This window comes from Cloeon dipterum, chromosome 4 (assembly GCF_949628265.1).
Source record: "Cloeon dipterum chromosome 4, ieCloDipt1.1, whole genome shotgun sequence".
NCBI classification, from domain to species: Eukaryota; Metazoa; Arthropoda; class Insecta; order Ephemeroptera; family Baetidae; genus Cloeon; species Cloeon dipterum.
Window position 1 is genome coordinate 17,702,409 of NC_088789.1, and position 18,266 is coordinate 17,720,674.

An 18,266-nucleotide genomic window follows, 5' to 3' on the forward strand; every position below is an offset into this window, starting at 1 on the left:
TCCCATTTTTGCATTCACAGAAAATCTAGCTCTATATGATAGGCTAAAATGTTTTAAAAGTCGTCACTTTCATTGCATAATGTTTCTCATATTTTTAAGATTTGACCGATCCTCAATGATCTATATTCTTGCTAAATAATTTTATAACAAATCATGTGACAGTAGCTTTCTTCCCTATACATTATTAATTTATATTTTACGAATTAGTTGTCTCGATTTTCATCGATAGTTCCTCAATTTTACAGTTTAGTTCTTGTGATGAATAACACAGTTTTAGTATCTACATTTGGCATTCCAAAATCATTCACAAATGAAACGTGAAGAAACGAATAAATAACGCAGCGCATGCAAACAACGGAGAGCAGTATGTATTTGTTGGGAGTACTCACTGATTTGACTATTTTTGTGCTTGGTTGCTGTAAGTGGGAGAACAGAGGTCCATGAGAGGGTCACGATTTCAGAAACAGTAAAGGTCGTTTGGTGGGCTGACTTCCGTGTGGGTGACAAAAAAATTATTTCTGCAGGGACGGTTGTTTTACGTGAGGGAAAAGGGGTGCACAAAAACTTTTAAAATCACAATCAATCGTGAAAATATGAGGAAAATGAATATTTTTATTAAATTTTGATTGTGAAATGGAAAACATTAAAATTTCAAAAAAGCAGGAATATGATTCTTGTTCCGAATTTATAGCAAATAGTAAAAAGAACGCTCTTAGCTTCAATAAAAATTCGATTTTCACTATATGACAGGATGATAAATGGTGAATTTCGGGAGTGCTTTTGTTCAAGCGACGAAACAAGGGTCGGGGGTGGCTGGGCGGCGGGTGGTTGTCTAGCCAAAAACACGGTGGCTCGTCGTTCAAAAGGGAGGGGTGCGGTTGCAGCACGAGTAACAAGGAGGCTCACCTGGACGGCGGCGTGCGTTGTGACGGTGGCGTCGCGCCCGATGGGCTCGCTGCCATTGTACCATGTAATGTTGGCGGCCGGCCGGGCGCCGCTCACGTGACAGCTCAGCACCACCTCAGTGCCCTCGTGCACGTGCTCCTCCACGCCGGAAAGGTCCAGCCGCAGCGGCCGCACTGAAACAACAGAATTTCACGCAATGTACACAAAACAATTATTCATTCATCAACAGTCAATGCGAACAAAATTGCATAGGTAAAAATAGCCAGTGAAAAATGTGACCATTTTTTTACTGAAAGGACATTTTTTATTTTAAAGAATCGCTGACAAGGTGTGATCGATTTTTTTAAGTGTTTAATATCGAGGAGTGTGCGAATCTGATATTTTTCTTAATTTGCCTATTAGACACTTAGAAAAATATATAAAATGTTTTTAACGCTTAGGAACCGATCATTCAAAAGATCGTAACGATAAAGACACTATTTAAAATAAAAGAAAATATGGAAAATATGAAGCAAAAAATCGCTTGTTTTTAGTCATCCCTCATCCTATTTATCAATCGATTGGAACTGGAATATTTAATTTTTATTTTTTCCAAGGAACCTATGTATGAATACTAAAACAGGGAAACACTCAACTTTTATAGTCCCTTTCTATTTCAAATAATTATATGAAGTCTTGCATTTTTTTAATATAAAGGTTTTAATTCATACTTAATGAAGGGGAAATTATTTTGAGATAAAGCCGATGTAAAAAGAAAAAATGCTCTTTTTATATAGAAGCCTCTATTATAAAATAATGAAAATATCCTTTCGCTTTGATTTTAAGAAATAATATAATAAAAAAAGTTATACTTTTTCCCCGAGTTGCCATAACAATGGAAGAGTGCGTTGCAGCAAAAGCTATTATATTACTGTGCTGCAAAGGCTATTCTACTGCTTTTTCCCCATTAGCGCCTGCAAATCCGATATAATAAAGTGCGCCAGCATTTTTCTCTCCGGCACGCCGCGTGCTCATTTTTACTCGGCATGAGCATCCTACATTTAATTAGTACGTGACCTCAAGCGTTAACAAGGTGGTTCGCAGCGTCGACATATATACAGTACGTTCGCTCCGCCATTTCGCTGCTTGTGTTGTTTATTTTCGCCGGCCGCCCATTGTTTGGATTAGCACGGCTGACGCAAAAAATAAATCCTTGCCTGGCACTTGCTCCGCACGGAATTGATGGCTGGCCACTGGAATTGGAGCGCAAGATTTTCGCTGCCTGCACGTTCACTAGATCCAGCCTCAGCGTTTTCGTCTTTGTTCACCATATTCTCCGTTTGTGTCTCGAGCGAACGTAAATGTTTTTCTATCGGAAAGCCCAAATAAAAAGGAGAAGGAATTTTCTTTTGTTTAAAAAGGTCATAACGGACCATACAGAGTGCATATTGGCGGGAAAAACTGTCATGGAAAAGGAGTGGTGCGGTGACTGACATCACGCAGGGTACTGTATTTCGTCTTGCAGATGGCAAATGCGTCATTTGTTATTTGATAAACACAAAGGCACTCAATTTAAGCATGGTAAGTAAGCGAACTGTTTTTGTCTTCAGCTGATCAGACAGGCTAGATGGCGGCTTTCAGGGTTTTCCGGCTGGTCCGCAGTTGGTGCATGAATAAATTGAATTTGAGATAGATTGCTTAACTGTGGCCCAAAAATTATGCAATTGAGGGAGGTTAAGTTGGACGAATGGCCACTATTTTATCTGCGAGATAGTCCTGTCAGTGGAGATATCTGAATAGAATCCCAATTATGCAAGTTGGAACCTTTCTTAAACAAATTTTCACAAAAAAAGTTAAATCAATTGAAACATGGAGATTTACGTAATTTTTTACGAAACCAAATTGTTGACAATGAATTGATATTAAATTTAAAACAATTGTAATCGAAATGAACTAAAAAATATTTTTAAATCATATTATCTCGCACACTTTAACTTCTGTCACTTATTGTTCAGCGTAGCATGACTAGTAAAAAATAATTGCTTTCAGATGAACTCACAGACAAAGTGCGTTGTGAACACTAATTGCAACTTCTCCATAACGCATCGCAAAGTGAACTTGCGATAGAACAGAACTAGATCATTAACCGAGAACCGAGTTAACCTTTTGTGCGCTCGCACGCGTTCAATTAATTTCCATGTTTGAATGCCCTCCGTTCGCGCTCCTTCTTTTTAATTAATCACAGGCGTGTTTGTGAGTTGACTTATTTGTTATTTACAAACTCATTGGCTTGATTGATGCGACCTATTTCAACATTCGCGCGCAACAAACACGCTTTGAATCCAATTCTCAAACAGAGAGTGAGCGCACCCGACTAACTCTATTGTCGTGCAAACATTAGGATTGTGCCTTTTTCCAAATGAAAACAGACCTGCGGCTCTGGTGTAAATGTACCATATATATATACTGCATGCGGAAAAGGCTGATGAGCCAGTTGAAAGGTTTCTCTTTATGCAGACTGGTGTGCAGGAGTTAAATTCATTTAAATTTCCCTGTTGATTGGAATAATGATAAAATAATATTATTAAAATTCAGTGATCGTGGAAATGCGCGACAAAATAAAAAATTAGAGATGGTTAGCTGAAAATCTAAGCTTTATTTGGAATACCAAAATATGTGACTCACATTTTTCCTATATAATTAAGCATTTAAGGTGCCAAAAGTAACTCAAAAACTTTAAAAATCTTTTGAACGGAGAAAAATTAACCAAACCAGATAAATGAACGATTTAGAGCAAATTTCAGGATTTCAGATAAGTTCAAGGTTCATTTAGATGGGTATGGATGGTTTAAAGAGTTGCTTAGGAGTCTTTAAATTGCATAATTTATGCTCATTTAGTGGCTTAAAGTAAATTAGACATTGAGGAAAAAAACTTTTGACAATTTAAAATACCTAACCCTGCGCCTTATGATGATAAGATTAACCCTCAGAAAAATAAGTGAGCATCAAAATTAATATTCATGTAGGTCATTGCATCTCAGCATAGAAAGTTGTAGTGCAATTTAAAACTCAGGGGGAGAATTAAAGTCGGCCGAGAATATTGTTGAACAAGTTGCGAGTGTGCGGGGCGGGAGGCTAAAAGGAGCCTAACGTGCTAAGTATGTGCGACATAATTTATCGCTGCTAGTTGAGCACATCTAATTCCACGTGCGCATGATTCGTGCCTTTTGCAACTCAATAAATCCTCGGTCTGCATTATGCAAATTAGACGGCATTACAAATTCCCGGCCGACCCTTTGAGCACCAGGTATGCCAAGGCTTGTTTTCCTAGCTGGGCGTTGTTTGGTGTGTCGTCAAACACCCCCTGCGCACCCGCCCGCCCATTCTGCTATTTGCTCAAGGAGCGTTGTTTGCGCAAGCCTATGGCCATTCGAATGCGTGCCACTAACTTAATTACGCGCAAGATCAGCCACGACTTTCAATTTTGGTTTAAATTAGCAGAGGGCCTGTCCAGTCGGCTATATGGTGTCATATTCCGGTGCTTTCCTCTCGTCATCGCGTCCATTGTATACGCCAGAGAGCCACTTTGCCGCAGCATTTTGTTATCCTCTCTCGTCGACAATAATATAACGCTTTGTGTGTCGCTTTTGTGCTTAGATACTTTTTGCCACTACACTTGCAGCTAAACGCGAACGACACATTCTGTATTCGTACAATAAAGCTGTGTAAATAACGTGCAAGTGCTTCTCGTGATATCAAGGACAAGGAAAGTATCAGAGTTTTCCTTCAACAGTAAAGGGAAATGGCTCATTTGACATTGTGTTGTTTTGGAAAATTACTAACAAAAAGTTTCAATCGATTCCTGAGGGTTGAGTTAGGTTTAGCAGTTAAACCACTCGATCGACAATATGACACAGCGTGCCAAACAAACCAAAAAACCGTTAATTTAGTGTTTTTTTGTCCGAACCTAGCAAAATGTGACACAAGAGCGCCTGTGACCAATCAGAGAAGAGAACGGTTCACTGATTGGCTGCTTGAAGTGCTTGATGAAGCGATGGCCTAAGATCCAGACGCCAGCGACAGTCAGCGGGAGCGACAAAAAGCTGGCTGCTGTCGCTTGAATCGCTTCTTCTGGCTGTCGCTGTGGCGCTTCCGTCTCAATCTTAGGCCATCGCTACGTCAAACAGCCCTTCTCTGATTGGTCTATAGCGTTCCTGATATTAGGGAACTTTTTGCTAGCTTTAGACAGATAACCGCCAACACAACATTTCCGCCAATTTTTTTGCACATCATGTCGAATTGTCGACCAAGTTATTCGGTTGCAAAAACTAATTAAACCTTCTGGAATCGATTGACACTCATAAATGAAATTCCAGTGTTACTGAAAGTGTTTGTTAATGAAATGTCATGATTCATGATATTGAACTAGTTTCATGTTTATAATGTGTTTGTGTTCATTCAGACGTGTTCAATCATCATGAATTGAACTCATTAAACGTACCTTTTAGATTCAGAGCAATAAATTTGACAGCCGTGTTTACGCGTTTCGTTCGTCTGTTTTATATTTTCATTCATCACTTTAGCTTTGGTGCTGTTTAATGCCTCAGCTCTAATGAATATATCGTCAGCAGCAGTAATTTACACTCACATACGCGCCTTTCAAAGTTTGAAACGCGCGACTAAAGCGATCGGGTGTTGATTGAAACGTTTCCTCGCGCGCGGCAAAAGATAATTGTTCTGATTTGCAGAGAAAGACCACTTTTCGAGTGGGAACAATGGGAACAATAAAATCGATTCGATGCCATCTCCGCTCTGAATTCGCAATTACGGCGTTCAAAGTGAAAACGAAAATGCTGCGCAGCGTTATTAAATCATTTCGCATTCGGATTCCCCTTGCGGATCGGCGCCATTAAGATTTTGTCCGCGATAAGAGAGAGGGAGAGGATGCGTTTCGTATTTATGTCTGGCTGGCACGATTTCATTATCCGCGCCGCCAACAGCAGAGAGAAAGACCGTGGCAAAGGCAGCCTTGGGGATGAAATTAAACAGCGAGCGGTTACATCATACACAATAATGGCAGCGCTCACTGTGGTTAGCTGAATCCACCAAGGCTCTCTCTCTCTCTCTTGCTGCTTTCATGTTGTTCTCATCAAGAGCTGCGGGGTTTCTTCCAGCACGACACGTCCCTGTTTATTCGTTCGGAAAATGTATCCGTGTACATTTGCACTCGCCACCAGAGACAAATCGATTTCCTCGCCACTCTTAACGCACGTTCTCTCTTATGACACAACAACAACAACCTGCTCTGACACTTTAATGCTTTCAAAACGGACAATTTCAGAACAGTCAACCGTGCAAATTCGCACTGAGAGGAATTTTTGCCAGCTTTCGGTGTAAAAAGAACCTGAAGAATCTAGATGAAAAAAATTAACTCTTGAACGAGAAAGCTTTAATGTCCGAATGTTTTGATTTACACGTTGTTGATTTCTGAAGCCACCAATGAAAGTAATAACGACAGCAAAGATTTTAAAATCATCCTAATTTGCAAGAAATCAATTTGAAGCTCGTATTCAGCAAATATTGACAATACTGATTAATATCATTATGCTGGTGAGACAAGAAGTGAATTCTCAAGCATAGATGTGTGCTGGTGACAAAGTGTTAGCGCAGACGAAAGCGAAAAGCACTCGAGACGAACACATATTTCGCGACTGACACCACACTCGGCGCAATCAGACAAAAGCCGCAACAGGCGAAACACTTCAATTGCCGCCCGCGTTTGACACTTGGCTGAATTTCGAGTGGGAAAAATGGCTGCCTCTTCTTGATGGAGGAACTATTGTGGCAAACGTATTGTGTTCGCGAGGAGAAAAGATGCTTTATGTGTGATAACAAACTGCGGGAAGTAAGGAATGGGGAGGAAGGCGGGCGAGCTGAAGATAGCGATCAGGTGGTGGAGCAGGGCCAGGCCGAAATCGTGACTTTTGCCGCATTGCATGTGCTTTTCAACACGGCGGGCCTGATTGTCACGTCGAGTTAGTCGGCTTTACGAGGTAATTAAATCTCCATTAGGCAGTCACGCCTGGGGGAAAGTCTAAAATTCGTACCAGCAGAAACAAAAAGGCATTGTTTCTCGGTAGTCTACGAATCTTCAATGGATGAAAGCAAATTTCTAAATTAAGCATTCTTGATTAATCATATTATTTTCAACCGATGATTCCACCAGGGGCGGTTCAGGTGAGTATTCAATTTACATATACAGGTTTTTTGTGTGTAGACAAAATTTACTTTTTACATTGATTTCGTCCTTTATCTTGTCATTTCTTAAAAAGAGACGTGACTTTTCTCAGTAAAATTATTGTCAAAGGCCTGATTCGGCACCACAGTTAAACGCACACCCATAATCGGTGCTCGCGCGATCTCACAATTCGGCGGGTTAGGTCTTCTTTTTAGAGTTCAGTCACGCGAGCGGTGGGCGTGTCTACGGTCATTCTGCTTTTTACTCCAGGGAAAAGACACACGACGACGAGGAGGGAATGAAATAAAATAAAGTTGCTTGTCTGAGACCGGCAGCAAAACACTGGGCTTATAGTTTTGTCTGCTTTTGTGCTGTCAGGCCGAATAAACCGCTCGCCGGTGCTAATAATAATGTCAGCAACACCAGAAATATCAGTGGTAGAGACACGTACGCGAAAGGAAAATGCCAAAAACCGACTCACCATTGACGTCGACCTCAACGGAGACGACGAGCGGCGCGCTCAGGGCCCGGCTGGACACCCTGCACTCGTACTTTGCACCAAGGTCACCCCTGCTCAGGGTCATCTGCAGTCTGTTGACGCCGGTGCCCACTCCGTTGGAGCCTGGGTCGGCAGTGAAGGCACCTGCAAAAAAATAAATGCAAATTTTTACATTTCTGCTAAAAAGAAACTCTACTTTTTATACACTTAAATAATTTTTAAGTTCTTGAATATCTTAATTCCTTTGTTGGTCACGTCGAAGAATTTAAAAGTATGATTTTCAAGCGTGAAGCTAAAAAATCTTAATATCATATTGTCCTAAATTTTTGGAATCGATCTCCGCGTTAGGTGCCAACCGCTGGACAAAGAGAACGGCTTTTGAAACTAAAAATTTCAAACTTCACATAAATCAAATTATATTTTTTTCGGCCCCATTAACTTTAAAAAAATAATTTATAATAATAATAAACTATCAGTTGGAGAGAGATAAAAAATATGGCCAAGGTAAGAGATTCAAGCCCAAGAAATACCAGAAATACACTTCAATGCTTGAACAGTTAAATAGGGATTCGATGGGGGGAGGAGGAGCCAATTTCGATGAATTATGTAGGAAGATGTGAGCTTTGTTGCCGCGTCACCGGGCACACGGCTCCTTTGGGAGGATGGGGGGGGGGGGGGGCGAGTGGCGAATCGTGCAGCGTTGATCCCATTTTCACTCCGGTGCTAATCCCTCAAAGTTATCCGCCACAAGCGGAATTGAATGCGACACTTTGGTTTGTCAATTAATGAGGCTTGCTGGAGACTAAACTCTTCGTATAATCTCGACAAACGCGCTGCACGTACGATGCTGCAGCGCGCAGCATAATCGGCCCCGACGACCCCCAAAAGCCTCGAGGGCGTTAATTGCGTATTATTAAGGCAATTATTCAGCAGAATGCCTAATCCCACGAATTGAGAGCGTGAGATATGCTTTAATAAAAGTGGATTACCGTAAAAAATGGGGCTGAAATCAATTACGCGTGAAGGTGTCAAAATTTAATAGACACACGTGCGCGTCGGGTGGAAAGATCGAGGCTGCCTCGTCTAATTCTGCACATTATGCGTCGGCCAGGCTTTCGTGATTGATGGTTGCGAGTCATACGGGGCGCAGGGCGCGGCGCTTTTCGAGCAACACACCTAAGCAAGTAGATAATGTAGGTGTTTTCTCTCTCGGGCGGGGAGAAAGATGGTTGCATCGCACGCTAACAAGATACACCACGAGCTGTGTGTCAAGAAACGACTCTCTGCGCGTATTACTGCACACACGAGACCCCGCCGGCTCGACCTCTAATGCGATATTCCAGCCTGCGCGCCGAATGACTGAGCACCGGCAAGGGGCAGATTTAGTTTGTGGCTTCCGCCGAGCTCACTCGCGCTGCCTTAATTCCCTGCTTTTCCATGCTAAACTTCATTTATCAATCAGCTGTCTGCTCCGGTAAACTACACTCTGAGCAATTAATATAATTTTCTAAAAGCTTTTTCGGTTTGATTTAAAACATTGATCGAGGGTGAGACTGTAGGAATTTGCAAAATATTCGATTCTTTTAATCGGTGTCTTACAACTAGCAAAAATCAATGTTTAATATTTGATTTTGTAAATAATAATTATATAATCCGTTAAATTTTTTCCAAATGCCACAAGGGAAAGAGTCACTGGTTTCTTTTCGCTTAAAATGATAGATACTCGATGTCATCAGAATAACCGTTTGAAAATTACGCGTTTAATTTAAAATTTTGCAATTTTGTATATCATCGAAAACCTTTCCACCAGATTTTCTGTAAGCAGTGTCCATGGGAAGAGTGCATGATTTGTGGGGAATTTTGAATTGGGCGCATGGTTCCCCGGAAAATTTAAATAAGGAAAAAGTGAGCACGGGAAAAATCGTTAAATTGACACTTTTACTGAGAAGACGCGGAAATTTTGAAACAGGGGCTCTGGAATTTGAAAAAAGAAAAAGTGGCAAAAACTCAGTATATAACCCAAATATTTGTTTTTAACAATTTTTAAAATTTAGAGCTGTGACAGTTTATCGATTGTTTACTTTTACAGAAAAGAAAATACTCGATACGATGCGCTCCAGAAAATTCTTTTTTTCCTTCTCTTATTCCTCTCTTTCCCCTTTTTTTTTGTCAAGCCGGGCCTACACACCTATTTGCAAACGAAACGTGGATTTTGACTCGGCCAACCGGATGGTGTTCACACACACACAAGACTTGAGGGAAATCACGGCGGCGGCAGCAAAGCCCAGCGGAGGCGGCATTAAATGGGCCTTGAACGGGCGGCCAGATCCGCCCCTGGAGAACCGGCCGCCCGCCGCCCTCGCCTTCTTCCAGCCTTCTTCCACTCGCACGCGGGTTAAAACAAACGCAGATGTATGGCGCACAGTGTAATCGAGCACGAAATCTAAATTCCCCTTGCAAGCACGACTTTAATCAAATACACAGTTGCGCAAAAGCTAAATTTTTATCTGCCTGCACTGCTACGCGTCTGTCTGCTACACTTGCGCGCGCGAATAATAATGTAATTCGACCAACACAGTGGAATTTAAGCCAAATAGTCACAATTACGTTAGTGACTTAGTCTCGAGGCGAACGAGACGACTGTGTTTTATTTCACAAAAGGGTTGTGGGATATTTTAGAACCTTTTTTGTGTGAATGAAACGTTATACTGTCTTTGAAATATAGAGACTGCTTTGTTAAATAAAATAGTTTGAATCTCTTTTGGAGAGTTGCAATACAATAGTTTTGGATCAAAACTGGAATGCAAGTCCTACCCATGCTTTATCTGAAATAGTCGTAAACTTGTTTTTCTTTTCAAAATATTTTTCTTGAAATTCAAAGAGTGGTCAGCCAAGTTTATACATACTTGGATGATTTATTTATTGCATTCTATTTTATATGAAGTAATTTTTCACTTTCGTACTTCATAGAAAAACAAAATCAGCGAAATCTCTGAAAAGCCAATTTAAATTCGACAGCCTTGTGGGAAAACAATTTCTGCGACTGAAGAAATAGAGAGAACAGTGGCTTTGCGAGTCGTGAGAAGGTAATTTATATTCAAAGTGCTTTCTAATTTCATGGAGGTACAGTGGAGGGTGCAATCTGGTTGCTCGCGACGGCTTTTGGTTAATAGCTTGTGTCACACTGACTTTTGGTAGGTCGCAGAAGACGCGAGACGCGCACAACTCTTGCGGCTTGTGTGCGTGCGACATCGCAGAGAAAGCAAGTTGGGCCGCGCACATGCATTAAACTCGTCCGTCGCTAGCTTTAATTACGCCTCGTGCGTGTATGTGTACTCAACGTATGCCCTTTCCGCGTGAACGCTTAGCAAACAAATATAGCATGCTTCTTACGCGGTGCTAGAGGGAAATTCTGTAAGGCTGCCGTAACCGCGTGTTTTGCTTATGCTCTCATTGATTAACTTTTTCAGTGACAGAGGAGATAGACAGGAAAATCACGAGAAAAATATTAATTTTCCTTTTTTTCATTTTTATTTCATTAAAATATCTGATGATTTCGTTTCAACACTTAAAAAAATGTATATTTAATTGCAACAATATACATTGGCTTACAAGTCGGATCAGTTTATAGGGTTGTGAAAAAAAGATTATCAAATATTATTTCAAATGATCAAGAGTCATGAATTTTAAATCACATTTCAATTCTTTCAATCAAACTATTAAATCCATTACCTTGAAATATTGGTGACGATTTATTCCGTGCTTTTTGCGACACGTAGCACGTCTAATTTTATAATTTTCTGGAAAACTACTCCCTATTTCAAAATTTAATTCTTCTCGTCTAACAACACTCAAAGGGAATTGAAACTACGTAATTTAGGTAAAACATTTTTCCTTAAATAAATAATTTTCCAATTCAACTTTCAGAAAGTTAGAACTCAGAATATTGCCTGCCTGCTGATTTTTTTATCATTTATTTGAAAGGATTATGAAAATTCCATCACCACAATTTGAGCATTGATTCTCTCATCGCAAATCTCAACATTTGTGGCCCTGAATGTAACTCACGATTCCATGAGTGCCCCATTCTACCTCTCTCACGTGGGATGGTTTTCCCCATTCGCCGATCGGCGCAGAATTCATCCGTCTGCCGTGCTCGTCTGAATTTTTAACAGGGCTGACGATGTAGTGAAATCCGTGCTTGAGTCGCTCGAAAAGCATAACGAAAGGTGGGTACGCTGCGTGAATGGCGGATATTTGAAAAAAGCAGGCGGGCGGGCATACATGCACGGCTTTTGATGCGGAATTTGCATAAGTGGCAGCAGAGGCTGGGCGCTGTCGTTATTTATTCACGAGCCTGCACGCTGCTTTTCATGAGCTTCCGAATATTAGCATTTTTAATTGAGGCCTCTTCTTATCTCTTCGCGGCGAATCTCTTGCACTCGTCTGCAAACCGCAACATACAGAGCGCTGCGCTCTAAATGAAACTAACGCGGCGAGTTTACAGACGGGTAATTAGTCGCCCGGCGCGCGCGGCGCTAAATTTTACGTACAGCTCGGTTGGAGCAGGCTGCTTTCACGCCGTGTTAACCAATAAATCTTGCGGCGTGGACGACCTTAAATTCGCTCAAACAAGTAACACCTTGCCCCATGCGCCAATTTAGTGCATCGCCTCGCTGCTTCCGCAGCAATATACACCAACTTTTTGCCCGGCGGCGGGCGGCGGCACAAACCGCTCGTCTACCTTTTTGCACTGCAACTTCGCCAATACTGTGCGCTGTCCGACCACCTTTGTGCGCTGCCGGATTATTCGCAAAGTTTGCGTGACAAGTGAGCAAACCAGTGTTTCCACCCACCGACCAAACTTGTTGTATGTGCATTTTATTCGCGCTTCGGTTCGTCCAACCTTCTATGGTTAAATTTAGAACAGAATTTTGCTCTTTGAGCGGTGTTCAAATTGATTTCTAAAAGTTTACCTGCCTTTGTCTGACAAGCTTGTTAGCGAGTTGGCTGATTGGCTCGCTTCACCTCTTGTTGAAACGCTCGCGGATATAATACACATCAGTGAGGTTTCTCCTGCTTTGTTACAATCATTTCAACTCGGATGATTATGTGAACTGGTCTTTTTGTCTTTAAATGATTTCATTACCAGTCAATGAATTTGGCTCGATTTTAACTGACATTGGATTTTACAGAGGAAAATGTATTTATAATGTTGTTTATTCTCATTCAAGTAAATATTGGAAGATTAGAGGTTAATTCTACGTCAAATATACGTCAAAATTTTAAGCACAAAGGCAAGTGATTAAATTTATATGTAAAACAACAAAGATTTATTTAGTTTGAGTTATACCGTGTATTCCTTAAGTATTTTTATTCATTTTCAAGTTTTCTTAGATTTTTTTTTAAAATTTTGAAATTACCGAAAATCATCTAGTTAAAAATTATGATTTAATTTGGGTCTGTGATGGTATTTTTGGTGTCATCGAAAAGTTATCATTTTCCATGTTTTGCTGAATTAAAAAACGTTTCCCCCATTTAGACTGCTTAAGATGCTTTCTTTAATTAAAAAATGTGTTTCTCAGTTGGATTTAAATGAAATTTGCCAGTCTATGCTATTGAAACTGCATAAAATCACTTAAATAATGTTTTCAAGAGCCTAGTAAAAAACAAGTTTTCACAGCTGATGAATTGTCGGACTTAAGAAACCTCAATATTAATACCCCTTCAACTGGTTAGGGGAGGTCAAGAAAAGTCTACCGCTGGGTATTTTTGCAATTCTGATGGTAAGAACCCCGCAAGATTTGGGAATGAGATACTGAGGTCTAAAATTTTTTCCAAAACTGTCCCGAATCTCCCGTAAAAAATTAATATTTTGTCAGAAAAACTTTCATGGCGCAACCTATAAGTAGTAGATTCTGGTGTAAATTTTGTTGAGTTTGCTTCACTATTATTTTGTCAGCTTTTCTCATATTATATCAATCTTCATGAGCCTATTTAAGTTCCAATGAACAAGAAAAGCAAGGAAATATTGACTGCCGTCACTCCAAATCTAATCTCGAGGCTAAGAGATTTAAGCCAATCGATTCGCAGTCGAACAATGTATCAGAGCTATATAAGCGAGAAGTGATGGCGAAAAGTCACCGAGTTCTCGAGCAAAAATAACAGACTGGCGGGCGTGATGGAAGCAGCCCCCGTCTCACTCAATAGCAGGCCGACGAGAAGTGTGTATGTGTGTGCGGTTCTGATGATGATATGTGAAGGAAAAGGTGCTTTTTGCGCTCGCGCCGCACGCTTTCATCTTATCGCTGGGCTAGAAAAAAAGCAGCTAGAGGGGAAAACACTCAGCGCGAGGCAGTCGGTATCATAGAAAAATTTCATTAGTTGCACGTCTGAGGGGCTAAAGACTAACTTGTGGCTCAGCCTAAGCTGCTGAGAAAAAATACTTTCGGAATTTCATCATCCCCTGGCGGAGGCGGAGAAAACTGCGCGCGCTCTTCATTCCACATATCACTTTCTGTCTTATCCAGGCTGGCAGTAAAAAAGAATAAAAGACGCTGCAAAATAAATTTCATAGCCACTTTAAGTGCGTCGACGTTTCTTTCTCTTGGTGAGATTTTACGCTGCAAACTTTTCGCGGCAGTATAAAATCGATTTCGAGCTTCCTGCGTATCAATTTACTCCTTATTCACTCAAGCTGAATTTTCTTCTCTTCAAAGTGGCACTAGAATTTCATTTTTAACTGTGCTAATCGAATCTTGAGGGTCAAATTAGGCTAGGCAGCTGAATCACTAGATCAACTATTCGAAATGACCTGTCAAAAATCTCTGGAAACGTAAAACCCGTTTCTTCGGCGGTTTTTAGTCTGAAGATACATTAGCAAAAATTGCCACAAGAACGCCGGTGACCGATCTGATCAGCCAGATCGAGAAAGCAGAGCCACAGCTACAGCCAGCAGAAGCGACTCATCAAGAGGCAGGTTAGCCAGCAGCCAGCCTTTTTCACTTGTGCTGACTGTCGCTGTGGCGCTGCTCTCTTGATGTCAATCAATGCTAAGTAAAATTTTAGAGAACTGCTCCCTTTCACTCATTGCTCGCCGGTGTTCTTGCAGCACTATTATTTGCTATAACAAACTTAGCAGTTTTAACGTTTCCGCCGATTTTGGGCACGTCGTGACAAATTGTAGACCGAGTGATTCGGCTGCCTAACCGAATTCGACCCTCTAGAATCGATTGTTTAAAATTAAACACAGCCAAGATTTTTTAGCTCATTGTATTCAATATGGCTAAAAGCGTGTTATATGACTGTTTGTTCCATATATAATCATGACGATAGTGATCATGCTGTAATAAATCTGCTAGGAGCACTCGGGCCGCTGCTTGCGAGTGGAGGAAATTTAGAGTCCATTATCAGCAGTAACTAGGCGAATAAAAATAAGGAAAACATTAATTTCGACCCAGCTTGCCGGAACACACCTAGTCTGAGAGAGTATGTATACTCTCTGGTTTTACGACCGGCGAGTAATAACCGTTTGCAATCTTGTATTTTATCTGGCAAAATTGGCCGGGCCTTTAAGGCTCTTAGAGCAGCGGCAAAGGAGCAAAGTGACAGCACCTACCGCGCGCGCACTTTCGTAACATCCGCAGCCGATATCTGTGTGTATGAAATAGAAGCGAGCCAAGAAAAGCAAATGGAGAGCCGGCCCCATTATGGACGAGAACGGCGGTGGCAATTTTCTGTTGCGGTCAAGTGAATCTAAAACGACGCTTTCAGCATAAGGGCCTAAAATTTTACGGCGGCCACGGTCAGTCCACTCCGCCGACAAGAGCAGTGAGTGGAGCCAAGCAGCGTTTTGCAGGAGAATTAGTATAGCCTCAAAGTTTCTGCGCAATTGTGCACTCAACAGAGAGCTCGATTTTTGTAATAACATTCTCCTGCTTTTCTCGTTCAAATTCACGAAAAAAACTAAGTAAGACTTAGAAAGCTCTGGGAAAAAATTATTTCTATAAAATGAAGAAACTCAATGTTGCAAAAAAAGTAAATATTTTCTTCGCAGCAAGGTTTGATTTTTTAGATTATCAAAAGTAAAAAGATAAATTGTTTTTTAGAGTAATACAACAAATACACAGAAGCAAAAATAGCCTTCTGAAAGTGAATTGAAATATATTATAATAATTGTTGACTATAATTAGCGGTCGTCCAAATTGTTAGTTTTAGCAATTATCACTTCAGTGTATCAATCAAATTAGGACCTATATTAAAAGCGTTAAATTTCAGAATATGCAAAATATATATAAAAATTAAATGGTTAATACCGTCAACGATTTTTTGCTTGAATTTGATTCGTCTCGTTGCTACCAATAAAAGGGTGAACAAATCATGAGCTAAATTTCCCTCTTGGTGGAATAAATCGTGATTTTCAATTAGGATACGGTGCTCACTGCTTGATTTACATCAAAATTTTGCGTCCGATTTTCTCCCAAATTTACATGGCAAAACCTGCGGGGAAATATTAAACTCCAACTCAATTTTCAGAGCATCATATTTAAGGTAGAGGTGAAAATTATTTTTCAGAATTTTGCAGCTCATGTCCACTTTAAGATATATAAATATTTGCCTCCTTCAATCATTGATGACGTCGCAATATTATGCCAAGTGTTTGTAAATTTGAACCTGTTTCTAACAGATTGTTTCCCTTGAGCGAATTAAAAATAATTCCACTGACGATATGTTCGTAATACTCAAGGAAAACTTTATTAAAGACCAGAAAGTTCAAAATATCATGATTTATTTAGTTAAATATCTAGCTCATTTTTATTTGAAGATTTGTAAAATGCTGGAAAATGAGCATTGAGCACGCTGCGTCTGTTAGAATGCCGCGGCTTGGAAGAAAAGCAGCAGCATTTTGGTGCAGCACTCGAGTTGCTCTCTGGCGAATAAAAGCGAATCGATCGCACACGCAGCCTCTCGAAGATATTCAATTTTCCAATATGGGCGCGTATCGAGGAGTGTGTAATGTGCATTATGAATTTTATTAAGATTAGCCAAAAGGCAGGCGCGCCGGCTTGGCTTTTTAATTTGCGCCGCCTTTTTTACTGCATATTGAAAAAATTGGAAATCGAATAGAAAAAAGAATTGAAAGATAGCACACCTCGAAAATACAGCACAACGCAATTCAGTGTCTGATTCGATTCGACTCATTACAACGATCGACCGCACATTCAAGTTGCGGAAGAGCTGCGCGGCGCTAATGATGCATTGTGACGGGGCCGTGAAGGGATGTGAGAGGGTGTTCGCCTAGATAAGGCGTGTGTACTTACCAGGTAATTTATGCGTGCCATTCCACCAAGTAATATCTGGAATTGGTTTTCCACCTCCGGATTGGCAACTTAGTTTCAGTTCTTGTCCCTCTTGGAACGGACCAATTAGCATCGAACTGCTGATTTCGCTGCCGTCCTCGTTGAAAACTTTGACGTACTCTGGCTTGACTGCAACAGACAAGAAAGACCGAGGGTTAAATCATGCGGAGAATTGTTTGAAATGGGATGGGAAACAAACGTGGAGAATCGCAACAAAAAGTGTCCATTCAAGAGAATTGAGGTTGGTGGAATAATTTCCATGTGTGTCGACCAACAAGGGAAGCGCACCATTAAAAAATTGTATTCTTTCAACAGGATGATGGTTGAAAAACAAAGTTTTCTTTTCTCCAAGGAGATTCAGTAACCCGTTTTGAGTATTCAGCGAGTTACGCGCTGTTGAAAAGCGAAATAATTTTTCTTTCTGATTGGTTTTAATTGTTCGGCGGTGGTAGACGCTTTTTTGGCCAATCAGAACATCCTTGTCCTCCGCCACGTAAAAATAGATCGCTTTTCGGCTGCGCATATTATTATCTCGCTGACTTCTTATAACGACGGGGAGTTCACCTTGGAGGGAAGAAAAGTTTTGCTCATTTTATCACCTGATTGAAAGTATACACTTAATTAATATTTTTTGGTCAAATGGGCGCTCCTCATGTAAAATTCCTGATTAAATTTATACCGTTCAGTGTACAACAAAAAGCTGAAATTTGATTTTGGCCCATGCAAAACGTGACATTGGGCAATGATGCCAAATCCTGTAAAACTGTTAACGCCCGCTGTCGGGGCTCTATAGGCCGTGCCCTCCACGAAAATTCATACGCTAATCTAGTGAGTTGCGCCGGGGAAGCTTCAATCATTAATGAGTTAAGAGGGCTCTCGTCTCATCCAAGCGGCGAGCCATTGTCATTAAATTGCAAATCAGGCGTGCGGAGCTTGTGTCACGGCGCAAAAACTCGAGTGCGTGAGCATGATTCAGGGCCCATAAAACGCATCGTTCGCCATTTGGAGGGTCGTCCGTCGGCCCGAGGCGGCCGGATTAGCCTGACAGCCACAAGGTGGCTACATACCTTCTGCCTGATTCCGCTATAATATGGAACACGCGTCGGTCCAACGAGAGAGAAGAGAGAGGGAGCAGGTAACACACCCTTTCTGCCAGATGCTCGGTGTGTGCTGCGCCTTAATTAAATACGCAGCGTAAATCTGCCAGGCCGCCTTTAATGATTTCTGCCTGCGAGCGAACATGCAGCGAATCTGCTCGGGTATCCCTTGTTGGTCGCAAAGTGGA

At 41.0% G+C, this 18,266-nt stretch overlaps 1 protein-coding gene across 1 annotated transcript in view; it reads right to left on the reverse strand.

Annotated features, from left to right (window-relative positions):
- Positions 1 to 18,266, reverse strand: part of nrm (neuromusculin) — a 190,094-nt gene that overhangs the window by 50,259 nt on the left and 121,569 nt on the right. The window contains exons 4-7 of the mRNA XM_065491022.1: positions 16,943 to 17,110; positions 7,605 to 7,766; positions 907 to 1,079; positions 390 to 416 (exon numbers count right to left, since the gene is read on the reverse strand). Coding sequence (XP_065347094.1) covers positions 390 to 416; positions 907 to 1,079; positions 7,605 to 7,766; positions 16,943 to 17,110 — 530 coding nt within the window. The remainder of the gene's footprint in view (positions 1 to 389; positions 417 to 906; positions 1,080 to 7,604; positions 7,767 to 16,942; positions 17,111 to 18,266) is intronic.